General features: G+C 42.4%; 1 protein-coding gene across 2 annotated transcripts; it reads left to right on the top strand.

Moving 5' to 3' along the window:
• Window positions 1-73: 73 nt before the first annotated feature.
• RWDD3 (RWD domain containing 3) lies at window positions 74-15,900 on the top strand. Of its 2 annotated transcripts, XM_073643238.1 has the most exons (5): window positions 74-229; window positions 8,199-8,668; window positions 10,806-10,921; window positions 12,971-13,457; window positions 15,131-15,900. In XM_073643238.1, the coding sequence occupies exons 1-4, from the start codon at window positions 145-147 to the stop codon at window positions 13,080-13,082; spliced, it is 783 nt and encodes a 260-aa protein (XP_073499339.1). In that variant the 5' UTR covers window positions 74-144; the 3' UTR covers window positions 13,083-13,457; window positions 15,131-15,900. The 2 variants fall into 2 exon arrangements, with proteins under 2 accessions (XP_073499339.1, XP_073499340.1); XM_073643239.1 differs by lacking the exon at window positions 10,806-10,921.
• The last annotated feature ends 11,297 nt before the right edge of the window (window positions 15,901-27,197 follow it).

Genomic DNA, 27,197 nt, shown 5'->3' with positions numbered 1-27,197 from the left:
TGACATCTAGTTATAGAGGTCCAATAATGGCCAATCCTTGGGAAATGCTGCCCTCTAGTGGACAATGCAGAACTGACGGCAGTGATTAGACTGAAGGCGGAAAAGGAAGTCAGGGAAGTCTTGTAGGGTGAGGAGTGTGCAGAGATGTCAGAGGCAGCGCAGGAGGAGATCTCTGTGCTGTCAGCCATATACTGTGATCCGGGGGAGTGTGAAGTCCTCTCATGTTCAGGTGACTGCACTACATCTCTTATCTCTTAGTGATCCAGAGAGAAAGTGCTGGGAGAAGTATGTGATATTGTATCCATAATATAGTGTGTATTGTAACCTTATGTCCCAGCAGGACTGTGTGTACCTTCATACAGGTGTATGGCATACAAGTGGTGTTCACAGACAAGATGATTGTATGTAAGGGTATCAGTCTTCAGGGGGCTGAATACAAATGCACCTCACAATTTACAGATTTAGAGTGTTTTCAATATTTTAAAAAGCATGTATTGTTTCCATTACACTATACAAATACTTGCTGCTTTGTGTGGGGTGTATCACAGAAATCCCAATATAATACATTTAAGATTGTGGGAGTAAATTGAAAAAAGTAGAAAAGTTCACGGGGTATGAATACTTTTTTGAGGCATTGTACAGTGTGTGTGTGTGTGTGTGTGTGTGTATATATATATATATATTACAGTACAGACCAAAAGTTTGGACACCTTATCATTTAAAGATTTTTCTGTATTTGCATGACTGAAAATTGTACATTCACACTGAAGGCATCAAAACTATGAATTAACACATGTGGAATTATATACTTAACAAAAAAGTGTGAAACAACTGAAAATATATCTTATATTCTAGGTTCTTCAAAGTAGCCACCTTTTGCTTTGATGACTGCTTTGCACACTCTTGGCATTCTCTTGATGAGCTTCAAGAGGTAGTCACCGGAAATGGTCTTCCAACAATCTTGAAGGAGTTCCCAGAGATGCTTAGCACTTGTTGGCCCTTTTGCCTTCACTCTGCGGTCCAGCTCACCCCAAACCATCTCGATTGGGTTCAGGTCTGGTGACTGTGGAGGCCAGGTCATCTGGCGTAGCACCCCATCACTCTCCTTCTTGGTCATATAGCCCTTACACAGTCTGGAGGTGTGTTTGGGGTCATTGTCCTGTTGAAAAATAAATGATGGTCCAACTAAACGCAAACCGGATGGAATAGCATGCCGCTGCAAGATGCTGTGGTAGCCATGCTGGTTCAGTATGCCTTCAATTTTGAATAAATCCCCAACAGTGTCACCAGCAAAGCACCATCACACCTCCTCCTCCATGCTTCACAGTGGGAACCAGGCATGTAGAGTCCATCCGTTCACCTTTTCTGCGTCGCACAAAGACACGGTGGTTGGAACCAAAGATCTCAAATTTGGACTCATCAGACCAAAGCACAGATTTCCACTGGTCTAATGTCCATTCCTTGTGTTCTTTAGCCCAAACAAGTCTCTTCTGCTTGTTGCCTGTCCTTAGCAGTGGTTTCCTAGCAGCCATTTTACCATGAAGGCCTGCTGCACAAAGTCTCGTCTTAACAGTTGTTGTAGAGATGTGTCTGCTGCTAGAACTCTGTGTGGCATTGACCTGGTCTCTAATCTGAGCTGCTGTCAACCTGTGATTTCTGAGGCCGGTGACTCAGACAAACTTATCCTCAGAAGCAGAGGTGACTCTTGGTCTTCCTTTCCTGGGGCGGTCCTCATGTGAGCCAGTTTCTTTGTAGCGCTTGATGGTTTTTGCAACTGCACTTGGGGACACTTTCAAAGTTTGGCCAATTTTTTGGACTGACTGACCTTCATTTCTTAAAGTAATGATGGCCACTTGTTTTTCTTTACTTGGCTGCTTTTTTCTTGCCATAATACAAATTCTAACAGTCTATTCAGTAGGACTATCAGCTGTGTATCCACCTGACTTCTGCACAACACAACTGATGGTCCCAACCCCATTTATAAGGCAAGAAATCCCACTTATTAAACCTGACAGGGCACACCTTTGAAGTGAAAACCATTTCCGGTGACTACCTCTTGAAGCTCATCAAGAGAATGCCAAGAGTGTGCAAAGCAGTCATCAAAGCAAAAGGTGGCTACTTTGAAGAACCTAGAATATAAGACATATTTTCAGTTGTTTCACACTTTTTTGTTAAGTATATAATTCCACATGTGTTAATTCATAGTTTTGATGCCTTCAGTGTGAATGTACAATTTTCATAGTCATGAAAATACAGAAAAATCTTTAAATGAGAAGGTGTGTCCAAACTTTTGGTCTGTACTGTGTGTGTGTGTGTGTGTGTGTGTGTGTGTGTGTGTATATATAATATATATATATTACACCATATATGCATGTTTCCCAAAGAGTATCTAATGTGCCCATAAGGTGGCCCGCCACACATGTATTATCGGCCATAAAGGGTTAATATGAGAATTCAAAGTTACTTCCTACCCATGGAATAGAGGATAATATGGTAACAGTTGGGGGTCTGACCATTGGGACTCCCAGTAAGGCCCCCTTCACACTGCTTAAAAAACGTACGCATGAGACGGTCTGTGTTTACCGTCTGTGTGTACCATCCGTGTGTGCTTGTACCGTCCATGTGTGCGTGTGTACCGTCCGTGTGTACCGTCCATGTGTATGTGTGTACTGTCCGTGTGTACCATCTGCGTGTGCACTGTGCGTGTGTACTGTCCATGTGTACTGTCCGTGTACCATTCGTGTGTGCATGTGTACTGTCCGTGTGTACTGTCCGTGTGTACCGTCCATGTGTGCGTGTGTACCGTCCATGTATGCGTGTGTACTATTCGTGTGTGACTAGAATGCAGAATATAAATGACAGATTTTTAGATGGTAAAGATGTGGTGAGATACAGATAGATAGATATCTGTGGGATAAATAATTGGTGCTTTGCGTGTGTAGCTTACTGTACATGTGTTACCCAAATAAATGAAAAAGATGATGTGGGGTCCCCGCCATTTTTAGTAACCAGCAAAGGTAAAGCAGACAGCTGTGGGCTTATATTATCAGGCTGGGAAAGTCCCTGGCTATTGGGCCTGTCCCAGCCTAAAAATACTAGCCTTCAGCAGCCCCAAAAGTAGCACATCACATTAGATGCTCCAATTTTGGTGCTTTGCCTTCGCTCTTCCCGATTGCTCTGGTGCATTGGCAATCGGAGTAATGGGTTTTGAGGTTGACAGCTGTGTAGTGTCCAAAAACACAGCTGAAATCAAGCCCTGGGGTTAGTAATGCAGAGGTGTCTATCAGCACACACACATACAAAAATACTTTATTTAAATAAACACTCCCTGAAACTTTCCCTGGTTCACCTCTTTATTAACCCCTTTACAACCCAGGGTGGTTTGCACGTTAATGACCAGGCCAATTTTTACAATTCTGACCACTGTCACTTTATGAAGTAATTACTCTGGAACGCTTCAACGGATCCCCCTGATTCTGAGAATGTTTTTCATGACATATTGTACTTCATGATTGTGGTAAAATTTCTTCAATATCACTTGTGTTTATTTGTGAAAAAAATGGAAATTTGGCGAAAATTTTGGAATTTTTAAAATTTTAATTTTTATGCCCTTAAATCAGAGAGATATGTCACACAAAAGAGTTAATAAATAACATTTCCCACATGTTTACTTTACATCAGCACAATTTTGGAACCAATTTTTTTTTATTTTTTTTTATGGAGCTATAAGGGTTAAAAGTTGACCAGCGATTTCTCATTTTTCCAACAAAATTTACAAAACCATTTTTCGAGGGACCACATCACATTTGAAGTCACTTTGAGAGGTCTTTATGACAGAAAATACCCCAAAGTGACACCATTCTAAAAACTGCACCCCTCAAGGTGCTCAAAACCACATTCAAGAACTTTATTAACCCTTCAGGTGCTTCACAGAAATTTTTGAAATGTGGAAGAAAAAAATGAACATTTAACTTTTTTCACAAAAATGTTACTTTAGACCCAATTTTTTTTATCTTCGCAGGGGTAACAGGAAAAAATGGACCCCAAAATTTGTTGTGCAATTTCCCCTGGGCACGCAGATACCCCATATGTGGGGAAAAACCACTGTTTGGGCGCACGGCAGGGCTCGGAAGAGAAGGAGCGCCATTTGAATTTTCGATTGTAAAATTTGCTTGAATAATTAGCGGACGCCATGTTGTGTTTGGAGAGCCCCTGATGTGCCTAAACAGTGGAAACCCCCCACAAGTGACCCCATTTTGGAAACTAGACCCCCCTGGGAACTTATCTAGATGGGTGGTGAGCATTTCGAACCCCCAGGTGCTTCACAAATTAATCCGTAAAAATGAAAGTTTTTTTTTTTCCCACTTTTTCATTTTTATGAATCAATTTGTGAAGCACCTGGAGGTTCCCAGTGCTCACTATGCATCTAGATAGGTGCCTTGGGGGGTCTAGTTTCCAAAATGGGGTCACTTGTGGGGGAGCTCCAATGTTTAGGCACACAGGGGCTCTCCAAACGCAACATGGTGTCCGCTAACAATTTGAGCCGATTTTCCATTCAATTTGTTAGCGGACACCATGTCATGTTTGGAGAGCCCCTGTGTGCCTAAACTGTGGAAACCCCCCACAAGTGACCCCATTTTGGAAACTAGACCCCTCAAGGATTTTATCAAGGGGTATAGTGAACATTTTGAACCCAGAGGTACGACACAGAATTTGATAACATTAGGTCATCATATTGAATAAGTTGTCATTAGTCTTGAGCGCAAGTGCTCGCTACTTGAGTTTGCATAGGGTACTCAGGTATGCACCATGTACTGCGTGTGCTCGAGTGATATGTTCGAGTCCCTGCCCCACATGTTTCACGGTTATTAGACACCCCAAAAAAAACATGTGGGGATCGCTCGTGCATGGCAGGCAATCCCCGCAAAGTTTTTTTAGCCGCGAAGCATATGGGGCGGAGACTCGAGCATGTCACTCAAATACCCACGATACTCAATGCATACCAGAGCACCCGATGCAAACTCAAGTAGCGAGCACTTGCGCTCAACACTAGTCGCCATATCGTCATTTTTTTTTCTTACTTTTGAAAAAAATCCCAACCCTAAACCTAGCACAACCCTAACCCGAGAGTTTATTTTTTACGCCGTTCCTCGTGCGGTATAAGTGATTAGACGACTTTATTCTTCGGGTTGGTGCGATTACAGCGATACCAGAATCATATGGGGTTTTTATGATTGACAGCTGTCACACACTAAAAGACGCATTTTTTGTAAAATCTAGTTTTTGCATCGCCATATTTTGAGAGCTAGAATTTTTCCATATTTTGGCAGACAGTCATGTGATGGCTTGTTGTTTGCGCGATGAGTTGACGTTTTTATTGGTACCATTTTCAGGCACGTGACATTTTTTGATCGCTTTCTATTCCGATTTTTGGGAGGCAGAATAAACAAAAACCACCAATTCAGGATTTTTTTTTTTTTTTTTTTTTAATTCTGTTCCGCGCGTGGTAAAATTGATAAGGCAGCTTTATTCTTCGGGTCAGTACGTTTACAGCGGTACCACATTTATATAGTTTTTCTATGTTTTGCACTTTTACATAATAAAAGCAATTTTATAGAAAAGATTATTTTTTAGCATCGCTTTATTCTGAGAGCTATAACTTTTTTTATTTTTCAGCTGATGGAGCTGTATGGCGGCTTGTTTTTTTGCAGGACAAGATGACGTTTTCAGCTGTACCATTTTTTTATTTATATTTGTCTTTTTGATTGCGTGTTATTCCATTTTTTGTTTGGCAGTATGATGATAAAGCATTGTTTTTTGCTGTTTTTTTTTTTTTTTTTAACCGTGTTCACTGAAGGGGTTAACTAGTGGGACAGTTTTATAGGTCAGGTCGTTCCGGACGCGGCAATACCAAATATGTGTACTTTTATTGTTTGTTTGCTTTTTTTTCATAATAATATTTATTGATGGGTACATTATATTTTTATTTTTGGTGGATTATTTTTTTTAAAATATTTTTACAATTTTTTATTTTTTCACTTTCTGACAGTTTTTACACTTTTTTACTATGTCACACTGTGGGACTTTCACTTTTTTTATTCTGATCGCCTGCATAGCATAGGGATGGAGCACCATCCCTGTGCCATGCAGGCAGTCAGCGCTGCACAGTGAGAAGATTGTTTGGTCGTGCACTGCGCATGACCAAACAATGTTCCTGCTGCCTGGTGACCCAGATGTTGTCATGACGACATCGGGTCATCATGGCAACACCCGGGAAGCCCCGGCAGACAGCGCTGGAGGCCAGAAGAGGAGGTGAGTATTGCGATCACCTCCCCTTGCCACCGCAATGCTGCGATTGAGTTCGATCGCAGCATTGCGAGGGTTAATGTGCCGGGAGCGGTGCTGGACCGCTCCCTGCACATAGTACCGGGTGTCAGCTGTGACAATCAGCTGACACCCTGCGGCGATCGCGCCCGCCATGGCGTACTAATATGGGTCAGGCTCTTAAAGCCGAGGGTACAGACGCGTATTAGTACGTCATGGGCTGTAAAGGGGTTAAAGAAATAAAGAATAAAAAAAATAATCCCACACAGGTCCGCCGTAGTCCACCGAATCCGACATATTCCAGCAGATGGAAATCTGAAAAGAACATACACACAAACCACAGAGAAATAAAACAAAGACACTTTCCCTCGTTCACCGCTTTATTAAAAAGAAAAGTTCCCTCGCAGGTTCGGCTTAGTCCACTGAATCCAGCAAAGTCCATAGAATCCTCTGTACAAAGCCTATGGGACCTCGTTCTGCCTCTGGAGAGTGTTAATCTTACTGATGTCACCGCTGTTCAGAGCCGCCGCTATCACGCCTTCTATTTTGTGGCCAGAGCTGACCTGACATTTTTGTTAATGCTATTTTTGGGATATGCTATTTTGATCAATTTTTATGGCATTTTTTGGATCAAAAGACTGCACTTCATGTATTTTGATATATATTTTTTCTATTCGGTACTTCTTAGTTTAAATAGTTTTATATTTTGATCATTTTGTACAGGGAAAGGAGCCTTTTATATATTTTTTCAAACTTTTTTTACTCTTACTTTATTTTCTTTTTTCTTTTCCTTAGGGGACTGGAACCTATAAAGCCAGCCCCCTTCTCTATATTAGCTGTTACAGAGAAAGGGTTTGGCTTAGCTATTCAAAGATGCAAACATGAACTTCTGCGTGGCACATTTCTTTTGAACTTAGAATATCTAAATTATATCAAGTTATTGTATGATAAAAACCCCATCATAAAATGCTTGAACAGAAATAACATTTCCACTGAATAAATGACTCTTTCCACCTTAAATGAAACAACGTCTGGTGGCCACAATCCTACAAGACCTACTAACCCATTTCAAAAACCTTGCGCTATTGCTTCTTATTTTTTACTACCAATCCTGAAAGTTGAACTAAGCCTGGATATTCATTCTTTCTGTCCCTCCCACATAATTTTCTCTAGTGTGCAGAGAAATGACCCACACTCCCCTCAACAACATAAGTAGTCCATGATGTCACTACCTACTGAACTTATGTCATTCCAAGAGCCCCAATTCTCCACCTACCTTGGCTAAAAGACTGAACTGGAAAGTATGGTACATATAAGCCAAAATAACTTCTTCATCTTCTAATAGGTCTTAAAGGGCTGTTCCCATCTTCATAGATGAATGTTATTTGTTTAGTGCTTGTAAAAACAAACAATTTTCCAATTTACTATTTATTAAAATTCTCAGTCGATCCTGAGATATTAACACTTTTTTTTCTTTTGTTTACAGTGGTGGTCGGTCTCCTAGGCAACAAGCTGTAAACAAAAGAAAAGTGTTAATCTCAAGAACGGCTGCAAATTTTAATAAGCAGCAAATTGCAAAAGTGCTTGTTTTAAAAAGCTCTGATAATATCCATCTATAAAGATAGGAATAACCATAAAGAAGTCTACGCCTTTCTCTCCAACCCTTTTCCCTACCACGCCTTCTTAATGTAACAATGTTTATCTAAAATGTCAAAGAATGGAGCTTGTAAGTTTTATATAACCCTTAACTGTCCGTTATTATTTGTGTCTGGACGCCTCTAACCAAAGATAAATGACCCATAAAGCTTTTGGAAAATGTAATTTTCCTTTGATGTATGGCTGACTCTGGCTGATTGGGTGTCCGTGTTTTGTAGAGAGTGGCATAACCGTAATGATCCAGACCAACGTGCGGAGGATAGCGGAATCTGAACTCCGGCTACGTCTTGTCTTTGATCTGCCGGTTACATATCCATCCTGCCTGCCCAATCTCTCTGTCAGCAGCGAAGAACTTACCAGGACCCAATGTAAGGAGCTAAGAGACAAATTGCTTGAGCGGGCCCGGGAGTGTCTCTTCCAACCCATGATACATGACTTGGTCTTGTGGACGCAGCAGAATTTTAACAGTGTAATTGGGAATTCCATCCGAGATGAAGAACACCTTCCGTCAGCGATGACTGACGATGGGACGTGGACAGCGCTTTTACATTTAGATCACATGAGAGCCAAGAACAAATATGTCAAAACTGTAGAAAAATGGACGTCGGATTTAGAACTGACTGGGAAACTAATGTTCACGGGCAAGATAATACTGATTCTTCTGCAAGGGGACAGAAGTAATATTCGGGTGAGTAGGAGCAAAAACGCCTTTTATTTTCACCTGTACAATGTTATATAGCAACATAAACTTTTTTCCCACGGAATTACTTGTGGATTCCTAATACTGGCTGATGCCTCGTTCATTAGCAGTCTTTCTCGTACGAGTTCTAGCCGTGTTTTTCACGAATAGTCAGTGGGGCTGTTCACAAGTCTGATTTTCTTTTTTTGGACTCGGAGGTCCGTTTAAAAGGAACAAAGACCTCTCCGATTTTGATCCGAGGGTCGAAACATATTGACCCCAAAGAAATCCCTCTCTATCAAGCCATAAAACTTAGCTTTTATTATTTATATTAAAATTAGCATATGGTATAAAATCTTCTCCCTAATCTGCCTCAAATAAATTTTTAGTGATTAACACTTGTATGTATTTATTTGATGACAGCTCGGGTGCCATCATCTGTATAGCAGAATTGGACAATTAGTACTTACGGTATAGCACAAGTCCCCCCAACATGTTTTGCCGCGTGTGCGGTGTCATCAGGGGTTGGGACATTGGCCAGAGTTGGAACAAAATCGGCAGTGAAAGTCAATGGGTCCGTGGAAAAATTGGGACCGCATCATGACATCATGGTTTTCACGGACTGTCAGAAAGGAGAAATGAGAAAAACTGATGACACTCTGATCAGTCTGATTAAAATAACCGAGCCTTTTTTCTCGTACGTGAAAAATAATGATGTCTGAATGAGCCCTTATACTGTGTATATTCACGTGTGCCCCCAGTATCCATTCCTCGATAATTGCATATATTTCTGCACTGATTACAATCAGACATATAATAATGAGTATGATTGTTATCAAAATCACAATGATTGACAAGCACAATGTAACTAACAAGGCTTGGCCGAGCATTCATGTGTTCTCTAATGGGAGGGCAAAGTAAGGCGCTGGAAGACTCCAATATCCGCAGAACAACAAAAGGGTCACGGATCTGAATTGCCCAATTCTCATCTCTCAACATCATCGTGAGGATTCGGGAGGTCCCCATACATATCATGTGGTCAGCTGATACCACTGAAATCAGGGTTCTGACGACTTTTGTCTAATGTGTATGGGGCAGAGGGACCCTTACTGATCATGCCTTTTAGGCCCCATTCAGACATCTGTTTTTCACGTACAAGTTTTGTCTGTGTTTTTTACATATAGAACACATACCCATTGTAGTTGATGGTGCTGTCCACATGTCCGTGTTTTTTTTTCTGTGCAAAAAAAGTCAGAGACATGTCCATTTTTGATCCAAATTATAGATCAAAATAACCCATGTAAGTTTATTGGTCTGTGGAGATTACAGGCAGCGCACTGATGGCTTCAATGTGCACTCCATGTGCCGCCATTTTTAACATTGCAATGAACAGGAAAATGTGTCATTCGAGAAAATCACTGATGTTAAAAACAGACCAAAACGGATAAAAAACTGATACAGTAGAGTGATGAAATTTGCTTCTTTTTTTGTCATGTGCAAAGTGGTATACAAGCATAATATGAAGGTCCTCAAAGCACAATACTAGTACCTTCCCTTGATAAAGCCGGATACGCTCCATGCGAAACGCGCGTCGGGAAGCGATGCTTGTCCTACACATTTTAGCCCTCCTACACATGTTTGTCATTGATATTTTGTATCTATTGTTGAATTTTAATGCATTAAATAAAGTTATACAATTTTATTAACTTTAAAACTCCAGTAAATTTTTGTATTCTCTATGTATGTTGGAGTGGTTTCCCTGCGGCAGCATACACTCACCTCTACATGTTGATGTGCCAGCCAGCATCATGTTATTGGGATTTTTGGAATTAAACATAAAAAAATGTATATGTCCGATGATAGTCTATCAGCTCTTACGTTAAAGGGAATATATCCCAAGGTTTTTGCTACCAAAGCAGCATAATATAGAGACATAGACCCTGATTCCAGTGATGTGTCACTTACTGGGCTGCTTGCTGTAGTTTAAAAAAACAATGACCAATATACTATGGATCACTATGAATTACCACTATGCCCTCAAAACGTATCTTGTACCAGCCAACGTGCCTGCTATTACCTGAATCCGTTTTCTCCATTGTGTAATGTACATAATTATTTTCTTTTTTTTTTTTTATTCCTCTTGTAGGAATATATGGTTCTCCAAAAAACCTATAAAGTTGATGTTGATTCAAGTGGAAAGAAATGTAAAGAAAAAATGATCAGTGTTTTGTGTGAAGTTAAATTACCTCCTGAACATAAAAAGTACGTAAAATAATACTAGACCTGTGATGGCTTTTCCCAAATTAATTAGCAATACAGGTAAAACAAGGAGTAATATACACTCCTCTATATTTTCTCTGCTGTTTTAAAGGTGGAGAAGATGGCGAACACCGTCTCTGATGATCGCTGTCATTGTATTTAATGTGACTTGTTTGTTTGATGTGATTATTCCTCATGTAGGCTGCAGTTTTCCTGTGTACAGGGTTAACTGTAAGGCCAGCCCATTGTTTGGGGAGGAGTAAGTGGTTTCTAGGATTTAGTTCCAGTTCAGCTACAGAGAAGGAAGACTACTCTCAGCATTGTCTGCGGTATTGGTGTGTGCAAAGAAGAGAAAACTCACAGAAGTTAGTACGATCCTTCACTATCAAGCAGCACTGAGGGCAGGTCTCCTCATAGCAGGCAAGTTGGGGCACCTAGTGAAAGAGACTTTAAGCACGAGTCTTAGTGTTTGCCAGACCTGGGAATCTTAATGAAGTAATAGGGATAGGCCAGACTGGGACATGTCCATAAGATATTGCAGCTGGAAGAGCTCCCTTATATAATCCACAGAGTAGAGAGCAGTGGTCACAGCGAAACACATTGACCCATGTGGCCCTGTACCGGGAAGATGGAGGCCTTCTGCTTTACCTGTTGCTCTTCAGTAATGTTTCTCACAAGTGATGTGCAGCCATCCACAACTGTGACGTTTGTGCCTCTGTCATGTAAAGCAGATAAAGAATTCTAGTATTTTACCTACTACCTGTTGTACATAGTTCCAAGATCAAGTAAACAAGAATTTACTTTATTACTAACGCGTGGCTCGTTCTTCATGATAACAAAGGGTCTCAACTTGCTCCAAGTTACGGCAGCATGCAGTCTGAGAGTGACAGCAGTTCTAGCAAACTCATGCACACACCCAAGGACATCAGTATAGGGTGATTAGGGATGCCGAAGTAACCATCGGCCAGTCTCGTGCCTTATTCCCAATCTGCCTCCCCCTTGTTTCCTGTTTACCATGGCTGCAACTGTTCCCATAAACCCTCCGTCATTGCTGCAGCCAATCGCTGTTATGACCTGTTTTGTGACGTGTAACACTGAAACTAGTGATTGGCTGCCTGTCTGCATCTTCTTAATTAATTTGGAAAATTAGTTTAAACCGAAGATATCAACAGAAAATGACCTATGGTATAGATCAGCTTTTTGTGCTAAATTAATTTATTAAACATTTTTGTATTTTTTTTTTTTTTTCATATCACAATCTTTATTAAAAATAAATATAGAAATCTTGCAATTTTCACAGCGGTGACCGGGACTTTTTTACACTCTAACTTCCTGTGGCTTTCAGGAAACAACACATGCACATTAGCAGGAATGATCAGACTCTGATCCTGTCTTTTGTATTGTAGCAGGTAATGAGCGTGTGCAAAAGTTATTGTGAAGGGAGGAGAGCAGGGTCAGCTGTGACATCAACTATTTTGATTACTGGATCCTGTGTTATCAGCGGTGAAAATTGCAAGATTACTAATTTTGTATTTTAATAAAGACCGTGATAAGGGAAAAAAATTGGTAACATTTTTTAAAAATGAATGTAACACAAAACAATGGCTTAAACAATAGATCATTTTCTGAACAAAGCTTCCCTTTGATGGGACACAAATTAAAAGTTCCTTAATCATTCATATATTGATGTGATAATTTGAAAGGGATCTTTTATTATCTTTAAATTCAACGTTCATTCCCGATGACCAACACATCTAAATGAGCCTTTACCCTCCTGTCATATCTGGCTTTCCAACAACAGTAATAACTCACCCACTATTTGTAATGAGATGACTCTGCTCATTCTATCCCAATCTATACAGAAAAGCTGCCAAGTGAGCTCTAGAAAGTACCAACTTATAGTGAATCCTCTGCTGACCCGAATGAAAACTGGTTTATGTACATTTTTATGTGGATAATAACATATAAAGTTAATATACCTGAAATGTAATTTATTGATTTTATAATGTTATATTCTTTCAAAGAAGTAATTTTGTTATAATTATGTTGCAGGTTTCCAGCATTTGAAGTAAAGGAGTATTCATCAATTAGTGAATTAGAGAAAGAGTTTGAAATGGCCGGACTATCCAATATTTTCACAGAATTTGTGATGGGTCTATTTTAAAGAAAGGAATAAAAATGTAGAAGAAAGCAAGAAAAAACATCTGTGGAAAAAAACCCCTAAAATAACTTAGTTTAAGAGGGACTGATCAATGGGAAGTTTATTTTATTTGCTTTTTAAAGAAAAAATAAATAATAAAATAAAACAAATGAACATATTCTTCTCTTTCACCATCGTCTTCTGTTTCCAAGTGAAATACAACTGATAGCAGAAATATTCTCTCCTCCTCATATGTAGACCATACAAAGCTAAGATCTGCCACATATCCAATGCTATAGACAATTGTGGAAGGAACCAAGATGTGAGCAACACCTGTCTCTCTCCAAGATTTCTACAAGATTATTTCAGGAGATTGAAGAAGACCTTGAACATCAACAAGTAGTTATTTCCCATTCATTTTAAGCAGTAGATATGATGGAGTAGATGTGATGTTTTGATCACCCATTATTGTATTTTATTGCAATGTTGCGGCGACCAAAAAAACATAATTCTGGAGTTTTGATTTTTTATTTTCTTGTTACGCCGTTTACTGATCGGATTAATTCTTTTTATATATTGGTAGATCGGGAGATTCTGAACGCGACAATACCAAATATGTGTATATTTGATTTTTTTTTTTTTTTATTGTTTGGGGCGAAAGAGGGGTGATATAAACTTTTTAGATTTTTTTTAAAAAAACAACTTTTTTTTTTACTTTTTACCTGCTTCAATAGACTCTATGGGAAACTAGAAGCTGCGATCCTCAGATCGCCTGTGCGTAGCAGAAATGCTCACTAGCTAGGAGCGCTGACCACTGGGCGGCACTCATAGCATCTGGGCAATGACAACCGCAGGGGTCTCCTGCAGACCCTGGGTTGTCATGCCAATCCATCGGTGACCCACGGTCATTTGACACGGGTGCCAATAGGCGGGACTAGTGACGTCCTTCTGCCGCTGCCATGTTAAATGCTGCTGTCAGAGATTTAACAGCGGCATTTAACATGTTAACAGCCGCGGGTGGATCGCAATTCCACCCACAGCTGTTAGGGGCACATGACAGCTGATATTATCAGCTGTCGTGTCCCCGGAAAGGTGCGGGCTCAGCTCTTGAACCTGTGCCAAAGGGAGAGACACGACATGTACACATGTCGTGAAGGGGTTACACTTCTTATCTGCTATGCCAACCCGTTAAAGGGAATCTGTCACCAAGCTCTTGCTACCTATCTGAGAGCAGCAACCATTAGGGCAAGATACCCTGATTGCAGTCTAGTCTCACTTACAGGGCTGCTTGCTGCAGTTTTGATAAAATCCCTGTTTTATCTGCTGCAGATCTCAGAATGCTGATCCCTATATAACCCCGCTCACACCATTGATTGTCAGCTTTCTGTGTACACTGGGCATAGGCAGAAAGCTCCCAATCAATGGCGGGGGCGGGGTTATACAGAGCCCATGAATATTCAGGACTACCTGGCAGCAGGTTTGCTAGTCCTCTAGTGATAATCTCAACTGATATGATCTAAATTGCAGCAAGTAGCCCAGTATGTGACACATCTGGAATCAGGGTCTCTGTCTCTACATTATGCTTTTCTCAGATTAGTGGCAAAAACATGATTACCGATTCCCTTTAAAGCGGTTGAAGAAAACTGTATGGATATATGTGAGCTTTGAGCAGAGCGCAGTTTACATTTAGGAGAGGAGATGCAGAATACACACAGCAAATAAGATACAGCAATATCTGGTCTCTTTTTACATAAAGTAAATTTCTCTTGGTTTTGTTCTTCTTTGACTTGAAAGCTCACTAACATTAGAAATTCACATCATAGGTTAAGTGTACATGACAGGATAGACTTTGTCTGCTCCATTCATGTTCTCAGATCTGCTCATAGACTCTTAGATGTGTCATCTTTGATTAAAATTACATTTAGTTTTTGAGAAGTGATTTATTTCCGAAATTTACATACCATCTGTAGCGGCGGCCCTGCTTATTTCAAAGATTAGTTTGATGTATAGAATTAATACATTACTGAAGATGACTGTATTTATTAGTGGACTTATTTTCAATTTCTTCGTAGAGTCTCCTGTTGTTCCATTTCTTCTCGCAAGCTTGAGTGCGTCAAGACAGTGGTGTCTACGAATGGAAACAACTACAAAAAAATGTGAGAGCGTTCCATAAGCGCTAAGAAATATTAACTTACTATACAGAATATAAAAATATTGACTACTGCCAAATATGATCGGGACACATTTGAGATGGACGGTGACTAACGAAGTTGTAAAGGACTTCAACCTACTCAGATCAATGATGACTCAAGATGCAGCAACGACACCGGAAGAGAATAGCTATGGGCAAATCAACAAAGTCACCGGACAAGTTCTTCAAATTGAGGAACATTTCACTGGTGACGAAGATACGGATCGTACATTGTCTGGTCTTTTCTGTGGTAACATACCGAAAACCTGGACGATAAAGAAACAAGACAGAAGAAGAGTCGACACCATCGAAATGTGGTGCTGGACAAGGATGTTATCAACCTCATGGATGGCAAGAAGAACAAACCAAATCGAATTTGGAATAAATCAAGCCTGACATGTCACTGGAAGCAAGGATCACCAAGCTATGACTGGCCTACTATGGAAACATCATTCAAAGGGAACGATCACTGGAGAAGGACATCATGGTCAGAAGAATAGAAGGAACAAGGCGAAGAGGAAGACCAGCAATCCGATGGCTTGATACCATCAAAATAACAGTGGAGAAAACTGTGGTAGACCCATCTAGGCTTGAACAAGATTGATCTTGCTACAGAGCGTTTATCCATCAAGTCGCCATGGCTCGAGATCAAACTGAAGGTCATTTAAAAGAAATAAATGAATCTATAATATAACTGGAGATGTGTCCTTCTGTCCGAAGCCTTCGGTGTCAGTGCAATGTGATGCCAGAGTCAATGCATGCGCATACCGCACTACGGCGCCTGTTTATTGAAGAGTGCGTCCTCAGATGCACATCCAGCTGAAGTGTATTGCAGTGCATGAACTTGCCAGGTCTGTGCGCCGTAATACACACGCCAGCCAATCATAAGCCAGCAGCTGACGTCGGTGTGCATGTGACTGGGTGCATGGCAGTGACGTCATGTACCCCCGTCACTTGGACGCTGAAGCCAGCTGCTGGCTTCAGAACTCGATGACGCGCTGCATGGGGAGCAGGGGAAAGGTGAGTAGGAGTGTTGATTATTTTTTCTTCTATGTATTGAACAAAAGCAGCGCAGGCAGGATGAGGGACATATTCCAGGATTGGGGACTATATACCAGGATGGGGGAGCATATTCCTTTACATCTGCAGTCTGGTACCCCTGCTCCTGTCTGTGGCTGAATTTTGCTGCTCCCGTCTGCTCTCTGCTGCCCCCGTTCTGCTCTCTGTTGCCACCGTTCTGCTCTCTGCTGCCCCCACTTGCTCTCTGCTGCCCCCACTTGCTCTCTGCTGTGCCCCGCCTGCTCTCTGCTGCCCCCCGCCTGCTCTCTGTATGAGTTGTTTTTTCTGAAGCTCAGTATTCAGGTTAAATTGCCGTGCTGACACTTTGCGATAAATAAGTGGGTTTTGGGCTGCAGTTTGGCCACTTGGTCTATAAAAGGTTCGCCATCACTGTTGTATAGTACATTACCTCAATAAAATGGCTCCGGAGTCAGCATGTGCGCATACCGTGATCTCCGGCGCCATTTTATTGAAGACACTGTATATGCAAATTCGCAGACAAAGTGTCTTCAAAAAAATGGTGTACAATTAAAAATGTACCAATAAAAATGCTCGCCACCCAAGCGTAGAATGGGTTCAATAGCTAGTATATACGTATTTATGTGTGTGTGTATATATTGTGACAAAGTCGCTGGCAGAATTCTGGAGGGGAGATATGTTTCACTGAGGCTATTAGCTGCAGTGATGTGAAACGTGGAAGTCTTCTTCTGCATAGTAGGTGCAGAGAGGGTTAATCAGCCATTTAAAAGGGCATGTTATAATGGGTGAATAACTATAGTGTGTGTGGGAGGTCATTCACTATATCTCCACCCCAGGGTGTGGTCTGGGCTTTAAATAGCCAGCCTTTCACTCAGGTGTTGGTCAGTATCTGGAGAGGCTTGCTCTAGAGAGGAGCTTGCATGTGGTGAGCTGAACCATGTGTATTTAACCCTGAGTGGCTGGACCCGGGCCGATGTACGGACTGTGCTGCATCTTTCTATTTTTGTTTTGCCATTATGCCGAATGGGCTGTTTATTTTACAAACTTTAGGTTGGTTTATGACATGTTATGAATCCATTTCTCCTGCTGTTGTGCAAATGGAACAGACAACCGGTAGAAATGATAGGCAATTAGCAAGACACCCCCTATAAAGGAGTGGTTCTGCAGGTGGTGACCACAGACCATTTCTCTGTTCTCATCCTTTTTGGCTGTTGTTTTGGTCACTTTTGCATTTTGCCATTGCTCTCACCCCTAGAGGTACAGTAGCATGAAGCGGTGTCTATAGTGCAACCCACAGAAGTTGCACAGGTAGTGCAGCTCATCGAGGATGACACATCAATGTGAGCTGTGGCAAGAAGTGTAGCTGTGTCTGCCAGCACAGTGTCCAGAACCAGGACATACCAGGAGACAGGCCAGTACACCAGGAGACGTGGAGGAGGCAACAACCCAGCTGTCACAGCAGGTGTAAGTGCAACACAAAGGGAAAAGCCCAGACACATAGGGAAAGGGGGAAGTGGAGACCTCCTAGTCTGGTCTAGCATCACCCTGTCTCAACTAACGTCCCTATATAGCTTCCTCAGCTATCGCCGATCACGTGCCTCACCATACTTTCCCTGGCGTGAGGCTTCGGCTAGGGATGGAAGGAAATGAGCACTAGTCAACCTCCACTAAAAGTCTAAAGACAACAAGGGAAGACAAAACGGGAAAATGGCTTAGATTTAGATGAACTCCAAATGTGCACACGGCCTCAAGCTCCAGAGAGGACAAGGTACTGCTCCTGCTAAGCTTCACAAGTAGAAATGAATATAACCGGCGACGCCCTCTCAGACACACCAGGTATACATACACCCAGGCCAGAGAAAATTAGCAAGAGAGAGGTAGTCGCTCGGTTCTAAAGACAGCCTCCTATCTAAGCAGCTGTCTGCAATGCCAAACATGGAGGTCTCCTGCAACCCACTGCAGGGCGACTGTCACCTCTGACACACCCGTGACACCAGCAGTAGGACCCCTACCTCCTCCTTTGGGCAAGGAGGAACAGGAGGAGCACTGCCAGAGCCCTGAAAATGACCTCCAGCAGGCCACTAACATCCATTTGTCTGCTCAAACGGTCAGAAACTGCCTCCATGAGGGTGGTATGAGGGCCCAACATCCAAAAGTGGGTGTTGTGCTTACACCCCAACAGAGTGCCAGGCAATTGGCATTTGCCAGAGAACACCAAGATTGGCAGATTCGACATTGGCACCCTGTGCTCTTCACGGATGAGAACAGGTTCACACTGAGCACATGTGACAGACGTGACAGAGTCTGGACACACCGTGGAGTACATTCTGCTGCCTGCAACATCCTTCTTTTTGGCAGTGGGTCAGTAATGGTGTGGGGAAGCATTTCTTTGGAGGGCCGCACAGCCCTCAATGTGCTAGCCAGAGGTACACTGACTGCCTTTAGGTACCAGGATGAGATCCTCAGACCCATTGAGACACCAACCCTGGGTTCCTCCTGATGCATGACAACGCTAGGCCTCATGTGGCTGAAGTGTGGCAGCAGTTCCTGCATGATGAAGGCATTGATGCTTTGGACTGGCCTGCCTGTAATTAAAAAATGTGGCTATTAAAAAGTAACCATCATTTTATTTTTATTTTTTTCCCATAAATCAATAGCACAGGTGAAAATAAAAAAAACTTTGTAATATATCTTATTAGGGCAATCTGCTTCTTTCTTGTCCTGGATTGAACGTTCATTCTCAATTCATGGGTAAAATCTTCAGTAAATGAAGATTTTCCCATTACTGAGATAATGACAGTTGGTGCTCATAAAGTTCCATGGAGAACAGTTACTGATGTAGCAAAATGTCAGTGTCTGCCTCTAGCTCCTCCTCCTCTCTCTATAGAATTTGAAAAGCACCAACTGCCATCTCCTATCTCTGTAATGGGAAAATCTGTCTTCACTGAAAACAGATTTTACCCATGAATTGAGAGTTAGAGGTGAAGCCAGGAGGAGAAAGAAGCAGATTTCTCTGATAAGATATATTACAAACTTTCTTATTTCCATGTGCACCATTGACTTATGCAATAAAAATGAAAATGACGGTCACTTTTTTAACTTTAGAAACACCTGCTGCTTTATAGCCTGCTCTCTGTAGGATTCTGTTCATATGACAGATTGGTGGATCCTGTTTGTCAGACTCTCAAACAATTTTCTGTAATGTAATTCTGCCTTTATAGGGGATATGTTTTATCGAGTGTGTGCGGAGGAAATTGTCAGCCAGACAGGTCAGTGAGTTGCCTTTAATCAATTTGTGAGTGTCTGAAATAATACCCGCTTTAATCTTTCATACTCCTAACAGGTATCCTCCTCCATTGTTTTCGTAACTGAATAACTGTCAGTTTGTTTAAGAAAAGCCATATCTACAATTTTTCTCAAATGAGAAAGTTCTGTGCGGGTGACAGCTACAACTCCAGGACTGACTATAGATTTTCTGCTTAATCTGGCATACTTTAATAACCTTATACTGGCAGGTGATGTGAGTACAGCTTGTCGACTGTTGAAAAAGAACATAAAAGTGAATGTCCTTCTTTTATGGTATCAAAGATAGTGTTTTAACCTTCCAGTCAATCTTCTGCGGATGACGGGAATGAAGAAGCAATCTTGTGTGAAGGTGGAGAACGAATATCCTATTATTTTATTGAAATGCACATTGGACTACTCAGAAAAGCAGGGAAAAAAATAACATCATATGTTGTTGTGTTCTGACACATTTAGGTTTGTACATGTTTCTTGCATGTATATCAAAATGCAATATGACTACAAACCTGCAATGATCATCCCTTTCCCCCCTCGAAAAAAAAAGTTATCACCTATTCATAGGATAGTGGATAATTAGCAGATTACTGGTGGTCGGAGAGCTGGGACCCCAGTGATCCTGAGATCCTGTCACAGTTGTGTCGGGTGTGACAGTCATTCTGGATCCGGCTGTGGAAGGTCACTGCGCTTGGCCTTGCAGACACCTTCTTGATTCTTTCACTATCCCTCCCTCTCTAGGACCAAGCGGTGAGCTCCACTTTTTGCTGCCAATTAATACACCATTGCTGGACCTTTAAATAACACCCAGTCTCTCCAGAGAATCACTGGTGACAGAAGTATATTCATCTGTTCAGGCCAGGAGGTCTAGCAGTCGGCTAGTTGCAGTGGGGCTAACTAGTGCTCACCCCTCCCCCTCCCCACCTAGGGCCTAGCGCTAAGGTCAGTCAGGGATTAGGTATCCTGTTTGGCGATATGTGAGGAACCTATTTAGGGACGCCAGGGTGTTGTAAGATCTACCTAGGGGTCTCCACTCTCCCGTTCCCTAGTTGCTGTGCCCCCCCCCCCCTTCCCATCGTCATACACTGGTTCCTTCCCATACCTAGCATGACAGATCCGTGCTCCGCATCCCACTCTTGAACAGAACAGCGGTGTTCCATTCATTGTCAATGGGACTGCAGGAGAAAGCGGAGTACAGTGCCTGGCTTTCTCCAACAGTCCCTCATAGACTATCACTGTCAGTACTGATTGTACATGGAGCTGCCATCATTGACTGCTGGCAGCTCCATGTTTGACCGGGAAGGTGAAGATTTTTGTAATATTATATGGAAATTGTCTCTTTAGAGAAGAAGAGTACATGATCTCTAGCGTGACCTATTGGCTTCAGCTATCCTAAAAGTCAAAATCGACCCTTTAACGAGCCTGGCCACATGGCTTAGGATGAAAAGGAGAGAGAGTCAGAGAGGCAATTTTCAATCTCCGACGTTCTGGTCCCTTTACATTTCAATGAGGTTTGGGTTCATGTTCAAGTGTGGGTAAAGTTCTGTTACCCGAGCTGAACTTTGGACATAAAGTTCGGTCTGGTACCAGAACCCGAACTTCCATGGATTGCCAAAATTCTTCTTCTCTGACCAATGTCCTGCTATTCCAGCATTCTTAAAGGACCCCCTCCACCATCACTTACTGGCACATTTTCTGAATATGATCTTCCATCTGCCACATACCGTGACCTTCTGCCTGTTTTCCGTATTACAAGTATTCCACCAGCACTGAGCCGTTTTGACTACGTTACCTACCTTACATTTTGGTACCTTGGCATTTACTTTGAGAAAGCTCACCATTTCCTCATGAGATTTAAGGGGTTGTCAAACACTAAACCTTTTTTTAATATGGATTTTTTAAAAATACTTATTGGAGACATACTCTCCTTCCAGCACCCCTCTGGTTCTAGTGCAGACTGCCCTGTCGGTCTGCCCAGTTCCGGAAGCGTTGCCTGCTCCATTTGGAAGCCAACAGGAATACTAAAGCCTATGATTGGCTGCAGCGGTCAGGTGACTAAAAGAGTGCATCATCATATGTTTCCTTGATAACTTGCTCTTCTAGTCACCTGACTTTGTCTGACAATTACAGACTTTATCAGTCCTGCTGACTTCTGAACTGAGCTGATATTGCTTCCGGAGCCGGCCTGCCCTGATTCTATGGGTTGCTGGAAGGAGAGGTTGCCTAGGTGGTTTATTGTTTTAAAATATACATGACTGCTGCTCTCTCATTTTAATCACTGTCACAGATTGACTACAGCATTTAAGTGGTTAAACTGCGGGGCGATGGGAGCTCAATTTTGCTGCCGCAGTTACAGGCTTATGCCAGCAGGGTAACAGCTGGGATCTGCTGGGTATGAAGCAGAATCGGCTCCTTAGCGGATCCTTACATTCCTTATTGACTCGTGATGAAAATGTCAGTAATAAGTCATTAAAATGTTAAACAGTAAAATATGGACAGCGCACATCTGTGTTATCTGTTTGTTGCTTTTTTTCACTGACTTGCACTTCTGAATTTGATCAGCAACATGGATCACAGTATGATATGGCTCAGTTTTTTTGTTTTTTTTTCCGCAACCAAAAAAATAAGAGTGAAAAAAAGCATATTCACTGTAATGGGTCCATGATCTATCTGCAAAATGATGGATAGCACACGTACCAAATAATCTGATACATGAAAGAGCCCTTATTGACGGAGTTGGGAAGTGGCAGCGGGCCCTTAATCAGTTATGGGTTTGCTAATATAGAAAGAAAACTTTCTCTAACTCTTCACCTGTACCATAACTGATTGAGGGCCCATAGCTCAAATCACACAGCTGTCAGGAGGGGGGAGTGTGTACACGTGTATATGGAGTATGAATGCTTATACGCATGTATAATGTGTGTATAATTGGCCATTAATCAGTAAAGGATGACACCGGCGTTGTGGGAAGAGGGCCCCTAGTCATAACCCATACCACCCCTCACTCACATTGACCGTTAACACAATATGAGTATAAGTACTCACACACATTGTACACATGTACACAATAAACACTTATACCCAATAAATATGCACACTTTACACACAAAAAAACTTACTTTACAGCGGAATTTCTGAGTGCTGCAAAAAAGGCTCCACTTGCTGTAGCCTGCAGACCCCCTCCCACTATCTGCCTTTATAGCAAGGGAAACAGAAGTGTGTGTTAGGGGGAAGGAAGGAGGTGTTAAGGTGGCTTAGAGAGTTTTATTAAGGTAGAACTGCATAACTCAATGTAGATGTCAGTACTACCTTAAATGATGCTCTAGACTTCAGCCAAAGTGTCTCTACTCCAAACATACAGAAGCAAGGGAGAAGGCCCTCTGCAGGATCCTCTGGTGCTCTTCTGGGCCAGTCCGACACTGGTTCTATGACATGTTTGTTGTCTCAACACCACCATTGTTGGCCTTGTTGGGAAATCACTTCTTGTCACGGCCTTACCGGGAAGTCACTTCATGTTACGGCCTTACCGGGAAGTCACTTCATGTCACGGCCTTACTGGGAAGTAACTGCATGTCACAATCTTACCAGGAAATCACTGCATGTCACGGCCTTACCGGAAATCGCAGCATGTCACGGCCTTACCGGGAAATCGCTGCATGTAACGGCCTTACCGGGAAGTCGCTGCATGCCACGGCCTTACCGGAAAATCACTGCATGTCACTGCTTTACCGGGAAATCAGTGCATGCCACTGCCTTACCAGGAAGTCACTGCCTGTCATAACCTCACCTGGAAATCACTGCATGTCCTGGGCTTACCAGGAAGCCATGGCATGTCCAGGCTTTACCGGGAAGTCACTTTATGCCACTGACTTATCAGGAAGTTATTGCATGTCACGGCCTTACCAGGAAGTCGCTGCATGCCACTGTCTTACCGGGAAATCAGTGCATGCCACTGCCTTACCGGGAAATCAGTGCATGCCACTGCCTTACCGGGAAATCAGTGCATGCCACTGCCTTACCAGAAAGTCACTGCATGTCACAACCTTACCTTTAAATCACTGCATGTCCTGGCCTTACCAGGAAGTCATTGCATATCACGGCCTTACCAGGAAGTCATTGCATATCACGGCCTTACCAGGAAGTCGCTGCATGGAGAGCTGATTTCTATTATAACAATGATGGAATGATTATAAAGGACAGATTACTAAACAAATGGGGGAAAAAAGAAGATTGCTGTGCAGTGCTTGCACATATGATAAAGTTCTTAGAGAATTGCTTTAAAATATGCACCGTTTTTAATAGTAGTGGCCCGTTAAATGGCAAAGTGACATTTGGGCCCCTAAGCCACCAGGGTCAAGTGCGACTGCTGAAGTGAATTATTATGAGTGACTTTTGTGCTATAAGACAAGAAATGTTTTGGCTCAGATGTGTGATATGCATGATTTTCTTAGGTGGAATTGCCCTTTAAAGCTGTAATATTGATTACTATAAGTTCTGCAGATATTTATGTGAGCAAAGTTTTCTTTCCCGTTAATTTTCTGGCAATGTTAGTATAACATATAGATGTATATATTTCTGCACAAAGAACCTCATTTTTATGCACATTTGTACCTATTAGTGGCTAGAATATGAAGCCCCACTGCTTATCCAGTAAAGAAAAACTGAAACGTCCGCCATTCATTCCAAAGGAATGAAATTATTCTGGATTATGAGGGAATGCTCCTCAGGCTTGAGGTAGCAGTAACTATTGATCAAATGAGGGGTCATTTTCCATGGGCAGGAACTGTGACGCGATGCAGTTATAGCATTTTTTGTTTTAAAAGACACAAAAGAAAGCCTACAAACTGCAAAGTATGAGAATCCTCGCCAACAATCTCTTAACTTGTTAACAAGTCTCCAATGCTAGTGATCACCCATTTGAGGTATTGGAGTGGTCTCAATGGTTGTTAATATGGTTGCCACTGCCGAGCGCTACAAAAACATCTCCTGCTTGTAATGTGGGGATCTCGAGTAGTTGTGGTCTCTTTAAGAAGCACAATATATTTAAAAAATAATAATCATTTACATTTTTTTCCGAAATCAATAGAATATGAAAATAACAAACTTTGTAATATACCTTATTAGAGAATTTTTTTTCTGTTTTTTTCAGTGATCTCTTCTATCTGAACTTTTGCTCAGGCACTGATGTGTGCAGATCAATTTCTCAGCTCAAGGATGTAATTTGGAAGTTACTGCCTATGCCCAGTGTCCAGAAATGCGGCCAGTCCATGCATTGCGGTCCTATCTTGGACCAATTTGCACGGATGTCTGAATGCACACTTAGGCGTATGTGACTATTTTTCTCTCCATCCAAGAAAAACGATCCAAATATACTGATCAGAGTTTGATCAGAGTATGATCAGAGTGTCATCAGTTTTTCTCGGAGATGGAGAGAAAAAAAATAAAAAGTTTCTCCACCATCTCCATTCTGTCAGTCCATGAAAATCGGATGCAGCCCAATGTTTTCCGCGGACCCATAGACTTGCATTGCCAATTTTTATTAGACTCTCAGATCAAAATTGGACATGTCACTGATTTTTACCCTAAGACCACTTGGTCCGAGGAAAAAAATCGGATGTGCACAGCCCTATAGAATGGATGAGTGCTATCCTTCAAAACCATGAAGAGCACTCTTCCGAGATAAACAGTCATCTGCATGAGTCCTTAGGAGAAAGGAGGGTGCTGTACACAGATCTGCAGTGGAGATAAGAGAAAAAAAATCTCAGAGGACAGAGAAAACAGGCTACAGCCCAGGGAAAAAGCACATGAAGAAGCAATCAGTCCAGAATAGAAGCTGTGCTGATACTTGAAAGCAAGTGAAGATGGCAGCACACTGGTTACACTCAGACCTCACATCCACCCTATATTACTGGGAGAGACATTTCCACAAAAGAAAAATCTGAAACTTGGATCAGGCTGTAAACTGCATATCAAGAAGTCTGAAAGTAAAGCCACGGCCCCACTATCAGTATTTGGTCAGTATTCGATCAGTATTTTTTCTTAGGAGTGGGAGCCAAAACCAGGTGTGGGTGATAAATGCAGCATTGGTGACTTGTTTCTACACTGCTCAAAAAAATAAAAGGAACACTCAAATAACACATCCTAGATCTGAATGAATGAAATATTCTCATTGAATACTTTGTTCTGTACAAAGTTGAATGTGCTGACAACAAAATCACACAAAAATCATCAATGGAAATCAAATTTATTAACCAATGGAGGCCTGGATTTGGAGTCACCTCCAAAATTAAAGTGGAAAAACACACTACAGGCTGATCCAACTTTGATGTAATGTCCTTAAAACAAGTCAAAATGAGGCTCAGTATTGTGTGTGGCCTCCACGTGCCTGTAGGACCTCCCTACAACGCCTGGGCATGCTCCTGATGAGGTTGCGGATGGTCTCCTGTGGGATCTCCTCCCAGACCTGGACTAAAGCATCCGCCAACTCCTGGACAGCCTGTGGTGCAACGTGACGTTGGTGGATGGAGCGAGACATGATGTCCCAGATGTTCTCAATCGAATTCAGGTCTGGGGAACGGGCGGGCCAGTCCATAGCTTCAATGCCTTCATCTTGCAGGAACTGCTGACACACTCCAGCCACATAAGGTCTGGTATTGTCCTGCATTAGGAGGAACCCAGGGCCAACCGCACCAGCATATGGTCTTACAAGGGGTCTGAGGATCTCATCTCGGTACCTAATAGCAGTCAGGCTACCTCTGGCGAGCACATGGCGGGCTGTGCGGCCCTCCAAAGAAATGCCACCCCACACCATTACTGACCCACTGCCAAACCGGTCATGCTGAAGGATGTTGCAGGCAGCAGATCGCTCTCCACGGTGTCTCCAGACTGTCATGTCTGTCACATGTGCTCAGTGTGAACCTGCTTTCATCTGTGAAGAGCACAGGGCGCCAGTGGCGACTTTGCCAATCCTGGTGTTCTGTGGCAAATGCCAAGCGTCCTGCACGGTGTTGGGCTGTGAGCACAACCCCCATCTGTGAACGTCGGGCCCTCATACCACCCTCATGGAGTCGGTTTCTAACCGTTTGTGCAGACACATGCACATTTGTGGCCTGCTGGAGGTCATTTTACAGGGCTCTGGCAGTGCTCCTCCTGTTCCTCCTTGCACAAAGGCAGAGGTAGCGGTCCTGCTGCTGGGTTGTTGCCCTCCTACGGCCCCCTCCATGTCTCCTGGTGTACTGGCCTGTCTCCTGGTAGCGCCTCCAGCCTCTGGACACTACGCTGACAGACACAGCAAACCTTCTTGCCACAGCTCGCATTGATGTGCCATCCTGGATGAGCAGCACTACCTGAGCAACTTCTGTGGGTTGTAGAGTCTGTCTCATTCTACCACGAGTGTGAAAGCACAACCAACATTCAAAAGTGACCAAAACATCAGCCAGAAAGCATTGGTACTGAGATGTGGTCTGTGGTCCCCACCTGCAGAACCACTCCTTTATTCAGGGTGTCTTGATAATTGCCAATAATTTCCATCTATTGTCTATTCCATTTGCACAACAGCATGTGAAATTGATTGTCAATCAGTGTTGCTTCCTAAGAGGACAGTTTGATTTCAC

This window comes from Phyllobates terribilis, unplaced genomic scaffold (assembly GCF_046119375.1).
Source record: "Phyllobates terribilis strain yellow unplaced genomic scaffold, ASM4611937v1 Scaffold_8__6_contigs__length_399053987, whole genome shotgun sequence".
NCBI lineage: Eukaryota > Metazoa > Chordata > Amphibia > Anura > Dendrobatidae > Phyllobates > Phyllobates terribilis.
This window is presented reverse-complemented; position numbering and strand designations above follow the sequence as displayed.

Bases quoted from the DNA above. Each gene is read 5' to 3' on its own strand.
- RWDD3 (XM_073643238.1), top strand. From the start codon at position 145: ATGTCAGAGGCAGCGCAGGAGGAGATCTCTGTGCTGTCAGCCATATAC. The intron at 230-8,198 runs GTGACTGCACTA...CGTGTTTTGTAG, and splicing joins TGAAGTCCTCTCATGTTCAG to AGAGTGGCATAACCGTAATG. The intron at 8,669-10,805 runs GTGAGTAGGAGC...TTCCTCTTGTAG, and splicing joins GGGACAGAAGTAATATTCGG to GAATATATGGTTCTCCAAAA.